This window comes from Parasteatoda tepidariorum, chromosome 7, assembly GCF_982258835.1.
Source record: "Parasteatoda tepidariorum strain Cologne lab strain chromosome 7, Ptep-v5.0, whole genome shotgun sequence".
NCBI lineage: Eukaryota > Metazoa > Arthropoda > Arachnida > Araneae > Theridiidae > Parasteatoda > Parasteatoda tepidariorum.
In genome coordinates this window covers 87,793,202-87,818,482 of record NC_141761.1, presented here as the reverse complement: position 1 = coordinate 87,818,482, position 25,281 = coordinate 87,793,202, and the positions used below count along the sequence as shown (strand labels likewise).

General features: G+C 28.2%; 1 protein-coding gene across 7 annotated transcripts in view; it reads left to right on the top strand.

Moving 5' to 3' along the window:
* The window catches only part of LOC107439667 (uncharacterized), a 392,882-nt gene continuing 367,601 nt past the window's right edge, over positions 1-25,281 (top strand). For 6 of the 7 annotated variants that reach the window (XM_087168223.1, XM_087168215.1, XM_087168217.1 and 3 more), the window contains exons 1-2: positions 1-142; positions 5,809-7,006. In XM_087168223.1, the coding sequence (XP_087024349.1) occupies positions 5,855-7,006 (1,152 nt within the window). In that variant the 5' untranslated portion in view covers positions 1-142; positions 5,809-5,854. Of the gene's footprint in view, positions 143-5,808; positions 7,007-9,281; positions 9,637-25,281 lie in introns of those variants that run through there. The other variant, XM_087168216.1, reaches the window with a different exon arrangement.

The following is a 25,281-nucleotide window of genomic DNA, read 5'->3' as shown; positions in this document are numbered from 1 at the left end:
ATGAGCGCGGAGGGGTAGTTCTTGGAGTGTACAAAGATAGAAACACGCGTCTGGCAGGAATCACTCTTCTGAGCGCCAGCCACGTTTTAAATTGAGTCTAACTTTGTTTCCCTTTCCTGCCACACGACGATGTTTTGGAATTGTGAGTACATTGTGTAAACCACTTTGATACAATATTCTTTTTATATCATTTAATGCTTATATGTTTAGTTTGCTAATACGTCTTTGTCTAATTTGTTCATAATGATTTTCATAAGTCAGGTTTTAACCGCTACTAAAATTAATCAAGTAACATAGGAACTTCGTTAGCTAGGTCTACGATTAATATGAAATTGTTATTATTTTCAATAATTAAGTGAGTCATGATCAATAATTAAGTGAGTAAGTTCAATAATTAAGTGAGTTTCGTTTCGATGCTTTTACTTGTACACAAGTCGGTTGTGCTAACTAAATGTTTTTTGTTGAAAAAAAACCCGATGGATTAAGTTAAGGTACATATATCATTTTCCTTTATACTTTTTAAAATATGAAAATTACGCCCAACTTGTAGCGATTTCTTATCGACTACGAATTTAGCAAAAAATGTATTGTTTATAACATCATTAGAGCGTTCTTGGTCTGCTTTGAGAAAAAAAGTAAGGTCAAAATTACCTGAATATGATAAAATTTACGCGTGTTTCTGGCTCAAGAAGAGTACCAATAAATTCGGTAATTTGTACCAAATTGCGTTGATATTAATATTGATAATATTAACAATAAAACATGGTCTTATAAAAAGTGATAAAATTCGTAAATGCGGTAAAATTTGATATAATGATGCCTCAGAGCGTAGTATAAAAACCACATTTCGCTTAAATTTACTTTTATGTTTTGTATTTTTTAACAAATGCATGGTAAAAAGAAGTACAGTTTTGAAAACCATAATTTTCGTTTAATCGTTACCATACGAACAGTAAAATCAATAAATCATGATAAAAAATTAATAATGAATTATCGTACATGTTAGTTGTATTAACCGAAATTAGGCTTTTTCGTTTTGATTGTTTTTTTTTACCAGAAATGTTATTATTACTTGTAGGGTAATTTTAAGATAATTTTTTTTCTCCTCATGCCAATTAAATTGAAGAACTGCTAAATTCATCTTTTCTCTTCATAATATTCCCTGGTTAAATTAAATAAATCTGATTTACTTAGAAGCCTTAAAAGTAGAGACCTTTCAGGCTACTTTCCTTTTTTTTAATACTTCGAAACAAAGAACGTTTTATTTTAAGTACAAGTTGAAGTTCTGAGTGGTTGAATGACTTATGGATATACATTATCCGAATTTTAATGATATCGTTTAAATTTAATTTATTATTTATAATTATTCACTGAAATTTTGCTCAATTTACTCTTAATTTTAATATAACTAACGTAAATTTCCGGGCTCAGAGTATGTCTTTTTTATGCACAGCGTTTGTCTAATTAAATGCCAAAATCGAACTGATTGAAAACCTTTTTGCAATCTGCAATTGATATCGATGTGATGTTTTGGTGTGATATCAGTGTGATACTTTGATAAAATAATTTATTCTTTCTAATTCTACTATATAAAGCTGGTAAAATAATTAATTAGTAGCGTTTATGTAAATTGGATGAAAATTAAAATCGAAAGTGTAGTAGCTTTTTTTTTCTCCCAGTTAACTAATAATAGATTTCCATTATTGACCAGATTCTTATTTAGTTTCTCATAATTTACTCTATTAACCAAGTAAAAAATTTTTGAAATATGAAACAATAAAGTTGAAGGAAATTAATGTTTTTAATTATTATGTAACCCCTCAAATTCCCTCAGAAGAATGTGTATTTTTTGAGAAAACTTCTAGCATAAATTCCGCTTAAAATTAAACCAAGAATCAGAATATCACATTTTAAATCGTTTAACAATATACCTTAAAAAAAATTGTGAGCTTATCAATGGAAAATATCTCTAAATTAATGCCAACACTTATTATTCAAACTTTGTTGTTATTTAGATTCATTTTTTGGATAGTTAATAAATATATTCCTTTTTATGAAACTAGGCTTATCTAAAAAATTACCCCTTTTTGTAAAAAGAAAATTCGTAATTAAAACAAATAAAGAAATAACTTTTGAACTAAAATTTTTACGTTAGCTGCGTGATTTTAATTTCTGAAAACACCGACAGAAGGCGCTCCTTATCCACAATGCGTAGAAGCGTTAAAACAAAATGGTCAAATAGTAAATGAAAATGAGAAAAAAATGTTTATACCTTTATGATTTTATTATTTTTATTTCATTTATTGATTTATTGATAACAATTTAACAATGTAATTTATAAATTTCTCTTATTTAATATGTTAATGAAAAATTAATTAAATAAAAAATAAACAAGATTAATGTTATCTTTTTATAATATGGTACCAATAATTTAGGCAGGAAAGAGGTTGAAAGTTTTGTCCCCTTAATAATAATTTCAGTTTTTTGCGCATGTCCCCATATTTCTTAAACTATTTTATATAATTATACAATTTATTTAGAACAAAATTATAAAACTTTTCTGTACAAAAATAATTCTACTTAATTTTTTTTTATTCATTTATTTTACTAATGGTCAAAATATGTTTTAAACATTATATAAAAAAAATGTTATTATTTTTTTTTCAATGCAATTGAATTGAGAAAACCCAACATTTTAACAAATATTATCAAATAGTTTTTGAGAGAAGAATATTAAATAAAAAGTAAGTCTCTTTTACTATTAAATAAAAAGTAAACTAGATCAATGTTATCTTTTTATAATATGATCCCAATAATTTAGGCAGGAGGGGGGTTGAAAGTTTTGTCCCTTTAATAATTTCAGTTTTTTGCGTATGTCCCCATATTTCCTAAACTATTTTATGTAATTATACAATTTATTTAGAACAAAATTACAAAACTTATTAGTACAAAAACAATTTTACTTAAATTTTTTTTATTCATTTATTTTACGAATGGTCAAAATATGTTTTAAACATAATATTAAAAAGTTTTTATTATTTTTTTTTCAATGCAATTGAATTGAGAAAACCCAACATTTTAACAAAATTATTAAATAGTTTTTGAGCGAAGAAAATTAAATAAAAAATAAGTATCTTGTTACTATTCAATACAGTGTGAAAAAAGTGAAATTAATATTCCATCCTGCCATTGTCCAGTCTAAACTATTGAATTGGATCATTAAATTTGGGGATATGCTCCATATTTTAAAAATCAAGACTCGAATAAACATGCGAAAAAAGGCATGTTTATTAAAAAAAAAAAAGTGTGCTTTTGAGTTTAATTTCTTAATATAAATATCGTTTGCACAAATAATTTGGCACATTTGAGACTAGTCTATTGAACCATACAGATGTATCACCCTCAGTACTTGAAAATCCTATAATTAGATTAAAAATTTGCAAGATGTTTCTGCCTTTCTCTTCTTTCTTTGCAGATTTTACAGGTTTTATTTGAAGGTAAACTGATTGAGCATTGAATAAATTTAAAATATATTATTATGGAATTAAAGGCTAATATTCTCAGAGACCGTTTAATGAAAAATAAATCACTCATGCAACACTCTTATCATACACTACAAATTATATTCAATATTACAATTTGAACAAACATTTCGGTTTAATATTGATTTGAACACACTTATAATGATACATTTATAGAGACTCATTAATTAAATGACTTGGTTATATACTCAATTATATACTTGGTTATATACTCATTTAATTCGACAACAATTAACAACTATCAGGGGGGGGGGCGAGGACGGTTAAAAGAATATGTGAATTGTATTAATAGATATAGTATTTTCTCTCAGTGTAGTTGCCATAAAAAAATTTAAGATTTAAAAATTTAAAGTTTATTTTGAAAGATTATAGTTAAAAGTTTAAAAATGAGTTATTAATTCAATATCAATGAAAGGTAGTTGCATTTACGCAAAAGTTATAGTGGTATAAGTCTATACTTAAGCTTGTCTTTTAATGAAAGCAATTTAATATATATATATATATATATATATCCATGCCAATAAGCCACTTTTTAAATTAATATGTATAGCATACAAAATTTGTCTGCATATTTATAAAAATGCAAAGAAATTTTGTAAATTAAAGTGATCAATTGGTTGACTAAAACCCATATTTATACAATTTAAAAATTCAAGGATCTTATTGCTGTAATTAGTGCAAGCTTAGTATAGATACATTAAGCATTGATCATAATCTTTGTCATGATCATTAATTTTCGACAGTTTTGATCATAATTTTTCAAAACATGCCAACAATTTTAACATAAAAAAATCTTCTAGAGCTGCTGCATTAAAAGATATGGTTTTTAAAAATTTATAAGTGGTGTTTACCTTACTTTAACCATCTTCTGTAATAAGGAGTGTACCATAAATGATATCTCACTTGGAGGGGGGAAAGGGTTTTCATGAAATTATGACAGTTGATAACAGGGGTAATTGAGAAGATGATAACAAATGTAACGTCCCACATTTTGGTTAAAATAAAAATATTAAAAATCAGTTTAAATATTATTTGTTTTGAATATTTTTCCTTTCTTTCATTACATAAAAACAAGTACACATTCAATAATTATTAGAATTCTGCTAACAAGTTTTCTAAGAAGCTTAGTTTAATTTTAAAAGTAAAATTTGAAATATGATGCATAACGTGTTTTTTTCTGAATTATTAGAATATGTTTATGGGGTTGGTAATATAGTGATGGTAATACTTTGATAATACTTTGTGATAAAGGTAAGGGGGGGGGTCAAAAATATTAGAAAAAAGTGTGACGTCATTTATTGAAAACTTCTGATGTACAGAGAGAAAAGAAATCAAATTGTTTTGAAGTTTATTAAATTGATTGCTGTAGGTCTTTCTAAACTTTCCATTGGCATAATATTTTTCGTATAGTTTGCTTTTAACTTTTTTCTTGTGACTGGATTAGAGCTTTCAGCTTCTTTTCTACTCTGCAGAAATGTATTCTATAACTGCTAACCACAAGGGTTTCATATGTACATGTGGAACCCTAAAGCTCCTTTAAATCGTAAAGATGAGACGAATAGAAACAAAATTAAGATTTTTTTAAAACTCTTTTTTTTTTACGTGTCAATTAAATGAGTTAATTTTACTTTCATTTTAAAAAATGATAACTAGTAAATTTGTATTTAACTCTTTATCGCAAAAGTTCTATTAAACATATTTCCCCCCTTTTTTTCTTCAATTTGTATTAATTTAGGTCGAACTAAGTCACATATTATATTTAGTGTTATAATAATTTTTGATTATGAAACACCGGTGGCTTTTTTCTGCGTTGAAGGTGAAATCTTTGAAATATGGCTCACTTCTAAACAATAATTTTTCAAATTTTTTCATTTAATTGCAGCTATTTAGATCTAAGAGAAACAACAATTTAACATTGACATTTCTTTAATTTACCAAATCAATTATTGATGAATTTTTAAATATGAATGAAAGAAATTTCTAACTACTTTTTTTTGGGCTTTGTATTTTAGTGTAAATATAAGTCCGATAATTTAACAGAATTTTTTTTTAAAAAAAAACTATTTCACATTTTTGTTATAATTTAAAAAAAAATTAAAATATATTTTTACTTGTATGAGAAAAAAATATATAAAAAAAGACACCGGTGTCCCATATGCGTCAAAGGGTAAATCTAATTTAATCTCGGATGTTTATAGCTTGTATGATAGAATGAATTTAAATTTGGAGTTTACTAAACATTTACTAAAGAATATAAAATTTTCAGGGTGAATTTGCTTTCAAGCAGTGCGGCTGTTCGTATCCAGCAAACCATGTCAGACGCAGAGAAAAATCTTCAGCAAGTCCAAAGTTCTTATTTCAACGAGGAGCCTGCAAGTATCGAATCAGCCTCAGAATATGTATCTGCTCGTTCTCCCGATACTTGGCGGAGTACAAGCATCTCTGGTGTAGATGATTGGTGCTCTGCTGTATCAGAAGAAGCTACTTTAGATGATTTTAAATCTATCGATGATGACATTCCAGAAGAATATGTGTCTGATGACAACGTGGAAGATTTACCATTGAATGGTCAATCTTCTGTTACTACTTCCAAGCCAGCTGTACAAACGACAGAAGTCAAAGAGTATGCAGCTGTTACTGGGACGCATGAACCAAAAACGAAAAAGTTTACATCAACAGTACAACCAGGAAGTCATACTTCACCCATCTGCCAGTCGAATATTGCCGATAGCAATCCTATTGGTACTGGCAGCCAATTTCCACACATTTCAACAGCTGGTGATCAAACAAAAGGAACCGAAGTGGCTGTTGCTGTATCACCGAAATTGGCTACCTCTTATGAACCCACAAAATACTCTTCTGTGATCACAAAGAAGGAAGCCAAAGAGGTTAAAACTGAAGTAAAGAAATCATACGAAATACAAACGGTGGTCAAGGCCGGTGGTGTTGAAGAAAAGTTTAAAACGCAGACGGTTACGGATTCACAATCAACAATGCCAACTACGTCTGAGAAGATTCATAAGGTTACGCTTGTGGATGAACCACATGGGGGCATTCAAAAAATGTCATACGCAGAAGAATTTCCAAAAGGCTCACCCCTTACGTCTGACAAAGCAAGTTTGTTGTCAGAAATAGAGGGTTTGAAATCAAAATATTTCAAGAGCGTTCCAGAAAAAGAGAAATCTTCTGATAGCTCTCACGCTGGTAAGTCCGAAACTGTCAGCTATGGTGTTTCTTCTTATCCGGGGTCCAAGCAAGATGGCGATAAAAATAGAACAGATGTATCGAAAGTTATTTATTCCAAAGAAGTCACTGAATCTCATAGCATGACAAGTATTTCCTTTCAACAGCAGTCTTTTGGAATAAACCGTTCCGAAAAATGGCAAAGTGTCACTCCACAAATCAAACAGGCCAGTGATTCTAATGATGAGAAATTAAAGCAACTAGAAGAGAAACTGAAAGAAGTGAGTACATAGTTTACTTTTTTTTTAGTAATTGATTGTTGGTGTTTAGATTAAACATGAACAATGCTAGAAAATTGTTGTAGTTCGCGTTTCATGGTGGTAACTGTTGCTGAAAAAGTTAACAAAACTCAAAATCCGAGATATTCTCATCACTTTTGCTACTCCTCTTTCCCAACATATTAGCGACAACACATGAGATGGAAATGCACAGATATAGTGTCTCTCACTGGTTAGTAATGATAATTTACTGCATTTTATACAAAAACTTTCAACATTTATCATTTATAGAAGTTGTGAATGCCGTCGAAGCAAATGTCATTATAAAATGTTCTCCATAGTTCAAACAATTGCTACATTATCTCAGTTTCTTTTTTGGGGTGAGGGGGTGCATGGAACGCTGCTTAACACTTTTAAGGTTGGGTAGTCCTGATCATGATAGCTAGCCAAATTATAGGTAGGTTGATAAGTCAATTTTTTCTTAAGCATTATGGTGAAATAGAACGAAGAACATGTTCTGAAACGTTTTAAAATAATTTTTTATTTTAATCCCTTCTAAGCCAAAATGTTATATTTATAATACCTATATTTCACATTATTTTAAGACGATGGTTATGCAGATTTGAAAAACGCATTGATCTCTAAGAATGTGTTTTTTTTTTAACAAAATCAATGCGAACTGCTTCTTTGCACCAATATAGTATTCACAATAAATGTTCAGCGTTTTCACCATGTGTAAACTCAACCACTACGCTCGAAATCACAATGGCGAATCACATTGATGCACCGGATCGCGGTTAGCCAAGCTCATTACCGCCCTCTACCCGCTGCCTTCTTAGCCAATCACAGCAGTAGTTTACCTTCATGTTAGTGATCGTAATTTTTGAGCATTTATTGTGAATAATATATTGCTGAGAAGAAGCAAGTTGAGTTAATTTTATAAATAAATATACATTTTCCTGCCATGTCATTTTTTGTACTCCTACCTTATAACATCACTTTAGACCAGTGATTCCCAAAGGGGTCTATATCGACCCCCAGGGGTCGACGACAACCTGCAAGGGGTTCATGTCAAGTGAAAAAAAAATTGGGGGTCCATGAAATGAAAATAGGGGTCAACGATAGTGGATCTCATATAAGCAGGTCGTGACTTTTAATTTTGGCATTTCATGAATGGAATAATCAACATACACTGATAGTACCTATTTACTTACATTATACTATCTTATAATATAAACACACATATCTATCTACATTCTACATAATTTTATAAAAGTAGTTATAATTTATAAAAGTAGTTATCTGCGCACAAGATCACTGAGATTTGTTGTTTGGTTTTTACGTGAAAACGTAACAAACAGACCGACAATTCACTACTACTGTTTTGTATGCAAACTTATTTCCGCTATTATAATGTTAGTAGCGAAGTACGGGTTTTACAGTACACTATTTTATTCCATTTACATTAAATTAAATTAGTTTGAATTTAATTAACAAATGTATAAAATTAACCTGTGTTTTTTTCTTAAGTTTTTCACTCTACACATCACTACAGTTAGAAATTTAAAAAACCGAAAAACATGGGAAGGGGTCTGCGAGACAAAAAAGTTCAGGAACCACTGCTTCAGACCCTTTATTCCTATACAAAACATACATGTTTTCATATGCTTACTCATCTCTTCAAGTTTGTCCATGATCGTAGAATCACCCTGTATACTTTTTCATTGAAAGAAGATATCGTGCACATTAATAAAATTATATTTTAACAAAAACATAAATAAGAGAAATAAAGTAATTAAAATTGCTTATTTTGGATACAAATAAATATACTTCGAAAAAAAATTAATATTAGTTTCCGTACAAAATAGTTTTCTAAAAATTTTTTTTTTCTGACATGCTAATATGGAAACTTACGAAGAAAAAAAAGCTTTGCTTTAATTTCATACGACTCGTTAAAAAGGGGAGGGGGAGAAAAAAAGAAAAGAATGAAAGAAGAAAACTAAACTTTGAAGATTTCTTTTTTTCTTCTTCCGAATCTTTTTCATTTCATCTTCTCACTTCGTTTCCTTATCTAAAACAGAAATTTACGAGCATAAACGTTTTCGAATGTAGAACTAATCTGTATCAGTAGCTATTTCTGAGGGTGACAGATTTTTTTTTCTTTTTATTTACTTTTTTTCGCATGAAAGAAATTTATTTCTCCTATAAATTCCAGTCCTTAGATATGCTATGAATAGGCCAATTCGGTCTGGGTGCTTTGTGGGCGTCATTTTTTATCAGACGATCCCCAGAATACTAAGAGGGGTGCGCGAGATGAGGCGAGGATGGTGAAAAAGAACGGCGCTGAGAAAACAGAACAGTTCAAAGTCATCCTTCCTTTCGTACCTCACTCTCAGCAAGCGATTTTTTCTTCCACTTTCCTTTGCGTATCCAGCTGACCCGCTTTTTAAACCTACCCAGTTGATCGTCTGCTTTCGAGTCGCGTAGGGGCTTGCCGAATGGCGGCTTCCAGCCCCGAAATCATCTGCAGAAATATGGATGGAATAATGTCTTCGAACAATCCGGCTACCACGACTATCAGTACAATAGCGGTTCAATCCGGAAATACACGGATAGTGATTGCTTTGTTGCAAGTAAGTCCCTGTTCGGATTATTCTCTGTAAACATCGCTATTCATTCATGCATTTGCAAGTGCTTAGAAAGCATGTTCTACGTGTTGCATCCTCTCCCCCGCGCGCCACACCCTCTTAGGAAAAGAATTCCCTTTTAGGAATAATTTCCCTAATAAAAGGGAAAATTTAGAAATTGGATTAGGTTTTGAAAAAATGAATGCACGTTTTTGAATTATTTTTGAAGGTATCTCATTTTTTTTAATATATTATTTCGGTGTTTTAAATGAATTTATAGTCTTTAAAGCTTTCTGAATCAACACTAAGTAAATAAATTGAATTAAGATAATATTACGAAATTAATTGGTGATAAATTTGCAGTGATAGTTATTAAACAAAATATTTGAAAGTTATTTCGGGAAGCTTAAATGAAATTAAGTTAAATTGCAAATTATTTACAACTATAATATTAAAATATAATATTAAAAATTTATAATTTCGTTAAAAATTAAATAAATTTTTAAAATAATAATTTTTTTGTTGTTTTCTTTAAGTACAACAAAGTTTTGTTGTTTTCTTTAATAGCACATGATACATAGAAGATATAATTTGAAAATTTTGTTAAGCATTTTTATAGTTAATAATTTATGATAAATTTTTTAAAAGTTTGTCCTGTTATTTAGGTATTTTTATTTCATATCACTGCCGAAATTTTTCTTTCTAAGAAGTCTTATTGGTATGAAGCGATTTTGAAATATATTAAATATTATAACTTCTCATTTTCATTATGATTTACTGCTTTATTTACTTTTAGTGCTTGGTAAATCTTTATTAGCTTTTTAAGCTGTTCTAGTGCTTAAAAATGTCTCGGAGTTTTTTTTCAAATTTTTTTTTATTTAATTTTTTTAATAATTTTTAAGGAATTTAACACTTACTATGGAGTTAGTGGAATGAGAGACTGCTCAAAAATTACGCATTCATGTTTTTGCCAATTTTGAATTCACCTTCTCCCTTGTCAACAAAAATTAGAAAATATCAACCTCCTCCCATGCTTACGTAAGAAGGTCGCACACTCCCTTGTTTTTATTTTAACATAGATTTTTTACGGTAATCTAATTTAAGAAAAATAGAATTTAATTTAAATAAAAAATGTAATTTCGTATAAATAAAATTTACAGTTAAATTCATTTTATAAACTTTTGAACTCTTTAAAAATTTTTAATACCTTTTTCTAAATTTTTCTGTTACATTTTTAATGTGAAAATAAAAATAAAAAAATTGAAAATAGGTGGATTTTAGGATTTAGCTTAAGTATTGCTAATACCCTCCACTCCAGCCCCTTGCTAGAAATAAGTAAATCGCAACCCTTTCCTTTTTGAATAACGCAATATTTGAACTGCCCCGAATACTGATTATCATCTTTCAAAAAATTTAAAATGAAAACATAGATTAAATTTTTATGGATTTTAATTTACAACTGTTTTTAACGCTGATTTTCATCAAAAAAACTTCTAAATTACAAAATTTCATTTAAATTAAAGGATCGTTTTATACTAATATCTATTTTTATTGAGTTAAATGCTTACTTTAAATTAATAAAATATTATATTTTTTTTAAAAGGAAGAATTTTTCAAATTTGGATTAAAATATTTAAAAATTTATGAATATTTAATGAACATTTCAATTAAAAGTCAGTGATAGATTAAACTTACACAAAGTTATCCAGGAGTGTAACTGAAGCCGTTTTTTTCAAATTTCTTGCTCCGAAATTTTTTAAAAATTTAAATAGAACGTGATTGAAATTACAAACATGAAATGTTAAAATCTTATAAACACACAACATTATAAAACATAAGTGAAAAAATTCAACTATATTGTACTATTGTAAAATTATTAATTATTTCAAATAATTATTTTTAAAAAATTTAATTAGCCCGTGATTAGCCTTAATCCCGTGATTTTTGGTGCCAACCCGTGATCACTTTGATTGCCTCTTCCAAAATTTAAAATAAAGTCACATTTTCTAGTTCTTAGTTTCTTAGTCATTAGTTTCTTAATTCTTAGCCAGTTAATATTTACCGGTAAACAAAACGCGATTGCTTTTGGAATTTATTTCCTTGATCTATGTCACCACGGTTTGTCAAGCAGTTACATAAGAAAAGTTAGAAGTACATTAATGTACGCATCTATTTAATTTACCTGTACGCAGGCTGAGCGCAATAACATTCTTGTTTTTTTTTTTAACTAATTAAGCAGAAACAACAGTAATTAAGGAAAGAAAATGTGTGAAAATCGCTTTTAAATCATTCAAACGATCTAGTAATGCATTAATAAGCATTAAGTTTCAAACTATTTCCTAAGATTTTTATTTTCAACGTTTTAGGTTTAAGAATTTGGTGTCAGAATTTGTTAAAGGCTTTATAGATTTAGCTCATTTGAAGAGTTGGCACCTAATTTTCCTGGACAGGTGAAAATTAGACGCCACTCCTAATCACCATTACGAAGAGACATGCTTAAATGTTTCATTGATTTTTTTTCAGTAAATTGTATCATTTTAAATAAAATGTTTACTAAGGCAAAAATAGTTAACCGAATTCGCACTTAGTCCAAGTTTATTATTTTAGGACCTCTTTCTCACAACTCACGAAGGAAAAATTTAAAAGTTTTTTAAAGTAAAAAATATTTTTATGAATTTTAACTTTTGTTAAAAAGTTTAAAATTTTTATCATGAGATTATTGTTATAAAATTGTTTATTGTTGGTAAAGTTTTGCAGATTGTAATGTAAATATGACACATGAAACCAAAACAAAATACTCTGATGAGGATTTTGTTTTGTCGCCTGGTTTGTGAATAGAAAGTTCAAATGTTCATTTTGAGTTAAGCTTTTTTTCGCAGAACTCCGTTTAAAATCCCCCCCCCCGAAGGTCCTCATGTTGCTTGCACGTCTACTGAATTTGCCTATTAATCTTAATGGTTGGTTATAAATCTTAACGTAATTCCTACCCTCTCCGAAAGTCCTCATGCTGCTAATGCTGCCATTGAAATTGCCTATTAACCTTAAAGGTTGGTTATAAATCTTAACAGGCCTTTCTTGCCCGAAGGTTCTCATGTTGCTAATACTGCCATTAAATTTGCCTATTAATCTTAAAGGCTCCTTATAAACATATAACACATTCCCCCCCCCCCCTATGTTCCTCATGTTGCTAGTGCTGCCACTGAATTTGCCTATTAATCTTATAGGTTGCTTATGAATAACGCAGTTTTTCCTCGAAGGTCCTCATGCTGCTTTGAATTTGCCTATAAATCTTATAGGTTGTTTATAAATCTTTAACGCACTTGGTGCCTGATGTTTAACTCAAGTTGACATCATTTTCATAAATAAATATTTTTCTCAAACCTTACTATGTTTGTAATAACTTAAAAGTCTTAATCTATTAATCTTGAGCACTCATAGCTCAGGGGATAGAGTGTTCGTCTTCCAATGAGGCGAACCGGGTTCGAATCTGGTCGGTACGCATCCGGCTTGCACCGACTACAGTACTGACGTGAAATATCCTCAGTAGTAGACGATCGTGGGTTAGAGTCCCCTTGGCGTCAGGCTAACCAAGAGAGATTTTCGTGGGTTTCCTCAGCATGTAAAGCAAATGCGGGATAGTTTCATCAAAAACAGTCCTCCACGAAGGCAAATTTCCCCCAAATCTTGATCTAGGAGTTCCCTTGTCTTCTGGATTGGGTTTAAAATTACAAGGCTACGGAGTTGAACATTAGTAGTCGTAAACCCAAAAATAGGATCGGTTGTTCAACGAATAAGTTTATAAAATTATAAAATCTAGTAATCTCTTCCAAATATCATTTTATTACGGACATTCCCCCCTCTCACCCCCACAGGCGCCGATCACAAATAACGGCACACTTAGAGGAGATGGAGGGTTTTTTAACAATTTGAGGCAAAGGGGGGGGGGGGATTGTATCAAGAAGTGTAGCATCTCACATGTTGGTTAAAATTAAAACATTTAAAACTACCAAATTTAATATCTTTATAAGATTCGTTTTTGTATTAGTTCATATTTTTCATCAAAATAAGCACACATCTAACAATTATTGCTGTCAGGCTCACAAATGTCATCAAAACACACAGTTTAAGTTCAAAAATGAGATTTCAAGTATGATCTATAATTTTATTTTTAAATTGCAGTAATATTTTTTTTAATTATCTAACGTTGCATATGGTAGGGGTTAAGGTGAAGTGTGACACTTCAACTTAACCACTATGTGTGACCAAAAGAAAGAGAGGCTCAAAAATATTTATAAACATTCCCTTATAAAGGTGTGGACAAATTAACGAAAAAGAATCTTAATTACTACGCTACGCTTTCCGTAAAAAGTATGCAGTTATCTACATAGTAAAAAATTCCGGATCAAATCACGGTATATATAAAGCACTGGCACTTTTAGCGCATCATCGTAAAATCCATTTTTTACCATAAAATATTGCACTATAATTTTTAAAGTAATATTTATTCAATAAAGGAATTTAGAGGTTTTACAGCAATTATTACTTTAAAAATTAATATTTTAATATTAGTATAATTTTTTAAATAATTATTTAATTTTTAGTAATATTTTAATATTAATATTTTAAATTAATATTTATTCTTATAAATTCTTTAAAAATTATGGTTTATCAGATTTTTTTTCTTCCGGTATAAACATGGATTTTACGGTAAAAAGTACCGGCAAACTGAGTGCAGGTACTTTTTACCGTAATTTTTAACATTGTAGGTTTGCTTCATGATTTCAGAGGTCGAAGCACAATCTCATTTTCTGTATGAATAACTACACAACTATAGCCCTATAATTATGTATATTATAAATTATGTAATTATGTAAATTATGTATATATATACTACATTCTACTGACGGAAGATGACCAAAATGAGTTTCCATCACCTTAACGTTTATATTTAATTTGCATGCTAATATCGTATCGGTAAAAATAGACTAAAGGCGACAGTCTGAGAATTATCAATTAAAATTACACTTAATGTTATTTATTTTTATCGATTTCAAGGGCTTTCTATGCAAGTATGACGCAATGCTTCTAGCAATTAATACTAAATGGAGATGGAATTATAATTGTTGTATTTACGTCACAGAGAAAAATAATTCATTCTTACAAGTTATTGGATTGATTTTTCAAAGATTTTAATTTGTCTATTTCCTTGTGCTTGGGAAAATAGTGTTTGGGAGTGAGAACTTATAATAAAGGTGTTGATGAATGGTGGCCAGCTATTTTGATATTTTAACGCATTTCTTGAAAGTAAACATTTCAGGAAAAATATATGAACAATATTTTAATAATCATTTAAACAATGAAAATATTGAAATGAGTATTTTTTTTTTTTGCTCGATTTTAACAGAAGACGTTTAATACTTTAGAGTTCACAAAAGAAGATAAACTAGTCAACAGGAAAAAAATGGTGTTGACTATTTAATGTCATCGAAGATTTTCGATAATTTTGATAAAAAAATTTCTTTACTTTAGAACTGAATTGTTTGTATTATATTATAGTACAGAGTGGTCTTGAAACACCGTTTCTACCGAATATTTGTATTTTTTTCTCGTTTCTTTTGTTTTTTTAAAATCTTATTAAATGCGAATTTCTATGGAGGTGTCATAAAGATGTTTAATGTAGAATCAGAAAAATTATAATGAATATAAAAACAATATTCTCAAGTTAAAGATTTAATTCAAATAAAGTGTCTGATTTGGAAGTAAATACTTTGTTAGTTTTTTTTCATATCTCGCACACAATTTTTTTTTGTAAAAGTAACCATAAAGTGTGTATTAAAATATCAAATGAATAAATAAATAAATAAATAAATAAATATATATATATATATATATATATATATATATATATATATATATATATATATATATATATATATATATATATATATATATATATATATATATATATATATATATATATATATATATATATATATATATATATATATATATAGTATATATATATATGTATTATACATTGTGTATATATATATATATATATATATATATAAGTTCAAAATGAAGAATAACACAAAGAAAAATTATAGATATAAGAAAAAAAAAAGGGGGTGGGAAATAATAAGTAAAAAAAATAACAAACAACATTTTATTAAAAAAAAAAAAAAAAAAAAAAAAGTGGAATGTTAATTAAAACCGTCCATTAAAAATAACCGTCCATGTAAGTTGTTATGATTTTGCTACTCGCTTTATAGTCCCCCCTTTTTAATGTTTTTTCTTTTTATTTTATTTTATTATCTGTTTTTACCTGTTATATTTACTTTTTATGATCTATTTTTATGTAGTTATTTTATAAAAAAAAATTATTGAGTGCTCCTCACACTATTGTATTAATATATTTTGCTTAGGCTTTATTGATACAATATCAGAAAGCACTCTGTTTTGCGGATATAATCGTGTGGGCTGAAGAAAAGATTATATCTTTTTTTTCCGGTTTTTTTTTCCGGTTTTTTTTCCGGTTTTTTAATTAACATTCCACTTTTTTTTTTTTTTTAATAAAATGTTGTTTGTTATTTTTTTTACTTATTATTTCCCACCCCCTTTTTTTTTTCTTATATCTATAATTTTTCTTTGTTTTATTCTTCATTTTGAACTTATCTAATGAGTGCTGTTTACTTGCAGCTTAAGCGCAATAAATGATACTTATTGTTTTTCTTAACTTTCTTAGTGTTTTCTTGTATTTATTTATTTATATATATATATATATATAGTATATATATATATGTATTATACATTGTGTATATATATATATATATATATATGAATAAAGCATAATAAATATAAACAAAAAACACGAAGAAAATCAATATATTTTGCTTTGGCTGTATTGATACAATATTAGAAAGCACTCTTTTTTGCGGATATAGTCGTGTGAGTTGATGAAAAGATTATATCTTTAAATTTGCCGGATTTTTTAAAATATTTTCCCCTTTTGTTACGGAATTTTTCCCCCCGGTTTTTTGTTCTTTTTATTTTTAGGATTAAATTTCTCTTTTCCACTTTTTTCATTGTTCTGTAATTTTCCCATGTTTTCTCCACATTTTGAACTATATATATATATATATATATATATATATATATATATATCAGTGGAGCATCGTTTATACGACGATCACTTATACGACGTTTACATTTATACGACGTTTTAGTGTGGTCCCAAATCATTCCTATTCATTTTAATGTAAAAATATATCGTTTATACGACGCACAGAATCAGTTATACGTCGGTTTTTAGATTTTGCTCACGTTTATTTAATTTTTTATCTTTTCTTGTGTATTTTAAAAAAGGGCGCAATTTGCCAACATGAATTATACAGAAAAGGGTGCTAACAAGAATGCTTGGATGACGACGGTAATTTTTACTAGATGACTGAAAAAACTAGACAATGTTATGAAGAGGTAAAAACGAAAAATTTTGCTATTCATCGACCAATGTCCAGCGCACCCATCGATACTAATTATTTTGGAAAATGTGAAAGCTCTCTTTTTTCCTGCAAATTGCACAAGTGCGCTGGCTTCAGCCATTAGATTTGGCCGCGATTAGAAATCTAAAATTGCATCATAGAGAGCAGTAAGTTCAACTCGCTATTCAAAGCATTGTAGAGACTAATAGTAAGAAAATATAATTAAAGGTATCATACATTCAAATTGCTCACTGCAATTTTTCTTCTTTGGTTATTTGTTTGTTTTGCTTTGTCTAATTTAGAAATTTATGTAAATCAACACGTTAAACATTAAAATTAACTTAAAACAGAGTTAGTTTCAGTTTTAGAAGTAAAAATCGATTATACGACGTTATCGTTTATACGACGTTTTTCGGTGGTCCCTTCGGCGTCGTATAAACGATGCTCCACTGATATATATATATATATATATATATATATATATATATATATATATATATATATATATATATATATATATATATATATATATATATATATATATATATATATATATATATATATATATATATATATATATATATATATATGTTACCGTGAATGGCCGAAATCAAGGGAATGTCGACTTTAGCCGGTGAATGTCAACAATCACATAGTCGCTTTGGTCAATGTCCGATATTTGCTTTTTCCGATTTGATATTAATTTATTCGTTGATGTTATAATTATTTGATGTTTTAATATCTGATGAGGATAGATTAGGAGAGACATCAGTGTGCGGATTATTTGTCTAATTTATTATTATTTGTCTAGTTTATATTGATATTGACTATTTGTCTAATATATTATTATTTGTCTAGTTTATATTGATATTGATTATTTGTCTAAGTCTATAATTTGTTTTTATTAAATTAGTTATAATTATATTTTGAAGATTTTGGATATTCAATTGAGCACAAAATATCTGGGAAGGGCCGGCCTCCTTCTGACTTTAGAGGTATTAATAATGCTCAGTCTTTCCAGTGTTGATATTTTAATATTTTGATAATAGAGCTGTCATTAGTTGTCAAATTTCCCTTTCATTTTATCCCTATTTTTCCCCGTCAGCTGTAGAGTTCTCCATGACGTTTCCACATGACATCACGAATACAAACACTTTCTCTCCTTGTCCATGTATGGAGAGCAGACTCTCCTCCCCCCCCGCGTGCTCTTTCCCCCCTACCACAAGGTTTGTGGGTGTGTTTGCGTGTGCGTGTCGAAATGAAGTTTGTTATGTTTAACTAATCTCCATTTATTTATTTTTCCTCCTGCAATTCTCTAAAAAGAAGCTCCAGATTTTAGGGGAATATAGATCTCCCTTAAAGACATGTACCAGAAATGTTGTTTGAAAATGAAATGAGTTCATTTTAAAAATTAAACTCAGTTGCTGGAACTAATTATTATTTACCAAAAAATTAAAGAAGTAAATGATTTTTCAACTGTCATCAGCACATTATGTAACAAATATTCATAAAAACGTTTTTATGTTCAGTACTCCGAGATTTGCGAATCCTATTAAACTGAAAAATATTAAAATTTTTTTAATGTGGTGATTAGAATTCATTTTAAAAATTAAACTTAGTTGCCGGAAATAATGCTTTGTATTTCATGAGAAGGTCATTTTTCTTTCCTAAATTCATGAATTTTTTTATAATTATTCTTCAGCGAAAAACTTTAAAAAAGTAAATTGTTTTTCTACTTTCATCAGCACATTATGAAACAAATATTCATAAAAACGTTTTTATGTTCAGTACTCAGATCTTTGCGAATCCTGTTAAACTGAAAAATATTACAAATATTAAAGTTTTATCAAAGTTAAAGTTTTAAAGTTTTAATGTTGTAAGTAGAGTTCATTTTAAAATTTAAACTTCCATGCTTCGTATTTCATGAGAAGGTCTTCTTTTTTTTTCTTTTAAATTCATGATATTTTTTATAATTATTTTTTACCGAAAAATTCTAAAAGTAAATACATTTCTTAACTATCATCAGCACATTTTGAAATAAATCTTCATAAAAACGTTTTTATGTTCAGTACTCAGGTATTTGCAAATCTTGTTAAACTGAAAAATATTACAATTGTTAAAGATTTATCAAAGTTAAAGTTTTAATGTTGTGATTAGAATTTATTTCAAAAAGTAAACTTAGTTGTAGGAACTTATGCTTCTTATTAAATAAGATAGTCATTTTATTTCTTAAATTTGTTTTTTTTAAATAATTTTTCCTTACCGAAAAATTTAAATAGTAAATTATTTTTAACTATCATCAGCACATTAGCACAGTATTAAATAAATCTTTATGAAAACGCTTTTTGTATTCAGTACTCAAATATTTGCAAATCTTGTTAAAATGAAAAATATTACAATTGCTTAAGTTTTATCGTTCAAGGTTTCAAAGTCAAAATTAATGCTATGATTAAAATAGGTTGACTCATTTTTACATTGAAATTCGTTACATTACTCTTCATTTTGCATTGAAAAAAAAATATTTATTACAGAATTAAAATTTAATGTATATGTACTACAATAGCTGCAAAGGTATGGTGTCTTAGCATCAATAATAATAATAAAAAAACATCAAATATTTTCGAATTGGATAAAATTACTTAGCATTCTAATGATTTGACTTAATTTGATATATTTTTTTTAAATATACTATAATATATAACTTTATTGAGAACAAAAACAAGCACATAAATACAAAGAATGTACATTCGTCGTCAAGAGGAAAGTCCTGTCCAGGCGACAAAGAAAAGTAATACAATGAATTTAAATTAGAAATTTAAAAAAAAAAGGGGGGATATTACAATTATAAATTATTTTGCTCATCATAAGACATCATATATTGTTGAACACTGTAATAATAGAAAAAAATACATGAAACTATATTAAAAAAATAACAAAGGTAACATAAGAAATTCATTTGGATTGGCACAAGACTGGTATAAAAAATCAAATGCTTCCTTTAAAGTGAAAAATAGAGATCTAAATCGTCAATGTTCATCATAAATTGAAATTAAGCACGCTTAAAAAAAGAATATATTTGAATGTTTTGCTACTGGAATGGTAATTTATTATATAATTTAGGTGCTAAGTAAAAAAACTGTTTTCGTGAAATTTCTTTTATAAAGTGGGGAATCTCATATATTTCAGTTGGTCTCCTTTCAGACACATTAGTTTTTAATTTGCATATTAATTTATTGTTGTGTAAATAAAGTAAAATACGAAAAAATACATTAAGGCGAAATGGTAATAGGTTAATTCTTTTATATATATTGGTAGTAGTTATACTTGAATTATTTATGTGTAGAGAATTAATAATCTTGAAGCATTTATTCTGAACTGAGATTAAAGGAAGTAAATTAGTTTTATATTCACCGCCATACATTATTGCACCATAATTAATTAAAGAATAAAACCAGGAGTAATAGAGTGCTTTCACAAAATTAAAATGAATTTTATTCTTATGATGATAAAATTTAACTAAAATAAAACGCAATTTTTTTTAACTAAATTGTTAATAAGTGTTTTCCATTTCAAATTAGAATCGATACATAGTCCTAAATATTTGATATTATTTACAGATTGTAGAATATAGCATTGAAATTTTCATTGATACTTTAAGATAGACATTTGTAAAGCGATTTTTTTAGATTAAGTAACTAAGCTTTAAATGGTCGCTTTAATTTTTGAATTAATTTAAATCAGAATTTTTTTTTTAATTTTCCTGTTCTATATTTTGGGGGAAAATGTGACAAAAACAGCAGTTTTTCTTTTTGAAGAAAGTGAATTGCAGACCATTTGAGAAAAACTTATTCCTGAAAAATTTGAAAAGCAAGTGAAAAAATACAAAAAAAATATTTGAACATATTATATTTTTCAGCTAATTTATGTCACATAGTTTGCAACTGTTGGTATGTCATAAATTTCTAATTATTGGACTTTTTTAGTTTAATTATTAATTTATTTATTTGATTAGAACGTGATTTAATTGCCAATTTGCCGTTGTTTTTTAAATTTTTAAATATTTATATTGACTACTTTCAATTCCGGTTTCTCCTGACTTTAAGTGCAAAGATTTAACATTTCAAGAGAGTGAAGTTTCTCGCCAAAAATACGCATTTCTAATCTTGAATTACATTTTTAGGGGAGTACTTTAAGTGCATTTAAAACCATTAAAAGTGAAAAAAATGGGAATTTTAAAATTAATTAAGTTTATAATGTGTCAATGTTTTGATAATTCCGGAGTCACCTAAATTTTCCTTGTTTCCTCCCTCTATTTTTATTCAGATGATTTTTTATTTAATTAATATTTTAATATAATTGAATAATATTTTAATATGAATATTTTATATTAATATTAAAATATTATTTAAATTAATATTTTATATTAATAATAGTATTTTTAATATTTTATATTGACTTAAAACCGTTATTTCAGATGGCATTAATTTTTTTCCGTAATGAACCCTTGTCCGTAATGAAATCCAATTGATGGATCCAATTGATCACTTAATGGAAATAAAATCTAAAATCTTTTTTTTTTTTAATCGTATGCCTATTTAGGCAGAGGGGGTGCGATTGTTCTTGTTTTTCAGTGGCGCCATCTATGGCCAAGAATTCGACTTCTGCCACACCATTCACACAACCACAATCCCGTTTATAGGGCGGGTCACATTCACACACACAAAGGACATAGAACACGCAGAGAAAAAGAAACATCCATGCCTTGCCAGGGATTCGAACCCAGGACCTTTCTGATGCAAGGACAGTTCCCTGCCCCCTACACAGGCCGGTCGGCTCAAAAGTCTTTAATGACTTCAAGTGTCTTGGAAAGATTTGTCTTCTTTGTCAAAATTGTTCTTTTCCTTTCGAAGTCGATGCATCCTTTAGAAATTTCGCGGAGGAGATTTTATCATCGATATTAAATTTTCAACAATTTGCGGTTAAAATATAAAATTTTGTTTCTACACTGAGAAAGAACGTATGATCAAAACTACCAGAATATGATAGCGTGTTTCTGGCTCTATGGGAGCATCTAAAAGCTTAGTATTTTTTGCCAAAACGCTTTGGTAATGATTTTGGTAAAATTAATAATAAAATATAGTTACATAAGTGGTGAAATTTGGAAATTTTATCATGATACCTGAGAGCATGGCATAAAGACAATTTATTTGGTTAATTTTACTTTTCAGTTTTGCAATTTTTGCTAAATATGTGTTAATAAATACTATAATTTTGGATATCAGAATTTCCAGCAAATCGCTACCACATGAACGAAAAAATAATCAAATGAATGGTTTAAATACTGTATCTTTTAGTTTTATTAGACCAGTATCCTTTTTACCTAAATTGCCATTACCAGATAGTGCTGTAATTCTTCCAGATTTTTTTTCCCTCCGGGTAATAACTATTATTCTAAAAGTGTACTTAAATTAAGGTGTTGATCTTTTTAAGTTATAATCTGAACATTTATCTGATTACGTTAACTTAGCCATGAAATCCAGGGAAAAAAATGTATCTTTGAAGATAAAATGGCTTTCTTTACTCTTGTTTTTCTAAAAGCTCTTAATTCCCGTTGCATGGTGCATGTTACAAAATATCTAACCAAAATCAAACAGGATGTTTTAAGTTGAGCAGTCAGTTTTAAAATATGAAATTTTCTTTGAGGGAAATGGCGTAATGGGGAACTTTAAATCCCCACACAATTAACAGAGAGTCCATACATTTTCCCCTGGATCGTTTTCATACCTGAAAATTTTGAGTTCTAATCGTGAAACTAATTCCAACTATTCACTTTTCGTTACGGCATTGCAATTTGTTACAGAAACTCGGAAGCGGTTCGTAAATGTTTATGTTATAAATATAGATCTGATCTGCAGTGCTTATCTGGAAGCAGTGTGGGTAGTGTAAACATGAGTTAAAGAAAAGATACGAGTAGATAAGTGAGAACCGGTACAACTACGATTGTGTCATGATAGCACGTGCTGAGCTACTTGTTCTACCTTGTGTTTTTCATTTCAAAAAATCAAATTACGTAATCAATATAAGTAAATTTAACTATTTAAATGTATATTTGCCCAAAATCAACACCTACGCAATATTTGATCAGAATTTCATGTGCAATTTTCATAGTTCGTTGAGAATCCTGAAGTATATTGATTAATTAGTGCTGACTATATTTTTAGTTACGAAATCTGGCATAAAAACTAATTTTTTAAACGTATTATTTAGTATTAAAAAAAAACGATCAATAATCTTAAAAAAATATATTTTTGAATGAAGTAATTTTACAATTGAAAGTAAAATTTTTTTATTATTATTATTATCTTAAATTAGTTTCCGAGATAAAGGGAAGTACATAATAACTGTAATTAACTTTGAGGGGTCCTAAATTTTCGACTGCTCTCTTGAGTTACTCTTAAGACCGTACTTTCCAGATTGCGGTTACACCCCACCCCGTATTTTGACGGTCTTGAATCCGTCAAAAAATAAAGTATGTTCAGATAGGTACAATGTATTACTCTTTCTAACTTGAAACGACCTCTGTACGAATGAATTAACATGTTAAAGAAGAACTTTTAAATGTTCCATCATAGAACTGTTTTAAGTTCTATAGTATGTGAAAATCTGATGATTAGATTAAAAACTATTAAGGTGTGTCGCAATTTATCTTGCCAATTATTAATGCAGGCGAAAAATGAAAGCAAACGATTTTTGATGTAGTTTGATTAGTTCTTTTAGTTTATAATCGAAATGAAATAGTAAGCCTGTGTTCCAGACTCATTCAAACAAAAGTCATGTATTTTATGATTAAATACACAATGGTTAAAAAATAAATTTTTATTGATAATTTTAATAAATAACTTATTTTAATACTAAAATTAATTAGTTCTGTATTTTCCTTATTATTTTAATTAAATTTTATTAATTTATTTCAATTAAATTTTATTAATTTATTTCAATTAAATTTTAACAATTGATTTAAATTCAATTTAAATTCTTAATTTTAATTCAATTTTATTAATTTATTTTTATTGTATTTTAATAATTGATTTAAATAAAAATAGTTTTAATTGCATTTTATTAAACTTTAATTAATCTTAATTAATTATTTAATGATTAAATGATAATGATTGGGATGCATTCTACTGAGATATAGCTGAACACTTGAAGGCAAGATTCCCTAACTGCCCACTTAGCGAACACAATATAGGTAAAGTACCCATATAAAAAACATAGCCATAAAGCATACCACCTCCCTATTTTAATTGTTTATTTTTTAAACAGGCCTTTAAATATTAACATTTAAACCACGTATAGATTTACAATTAATCCATTCTTTTTTTCATTCTATCAAAACATTTTGTTTCCTTTTTTTTGTTGTTCACATCAGATCAGATTAGGGGTTAGAATCGTGCGCATAATCTCACGTCAATTTTCAACGCCGCTATGAATGGGGCCCACGCTAGAAAAGACTTCGATGAATGACTTTAGACATGAACAGCGTTGACACATCTAGCTCAGTTATAATAATGAAAGTTGATCGCTTACATTACTTTTCTTTTCTTGAATCTTGAAATCTTTTTTGTTATCATATTTACCCACGCAGTTAACTCCACTTAAGATAAACTAACGATTAAGATTTATAAGGTTCTATGGACTAGAAGAGAGTAGTTATTTTAGATAGCTTTTTCGTAAAACGACACCTGCCTTGTGTGACAAGAAAGCTAATGTGGGTGTTGTTTCCTGCTTATATAAGCAAACGAAATTAGTTACTTTTACTGTTCATTATATTTAATACAAATTTAATTTTTGTAAAATATTTTTCTTCTTCTTTATTATTTGCATATTTTTTTGTTGAAGTTAATCTAGTTTTGCATAATATTTAAAGAGTAATGTTTTGGCCCTATATTGACCTTTTTAACTACACTGGTGGACAAAATTAAGAGATGGAAGATATTTTGCCAAATATCTCAAAAAATACTGAATATAAATAAATGAAATTTGGTAAGGATATAGCTTATTCCATGATAATGAAGTATGCAAAACAAAAATGAAAGTTCCATTCACTGACAAGACCTATTGCAAGGATAAAAGATGACAATAAAAGTGAGGCTTGTACAGTGTGTGTTGC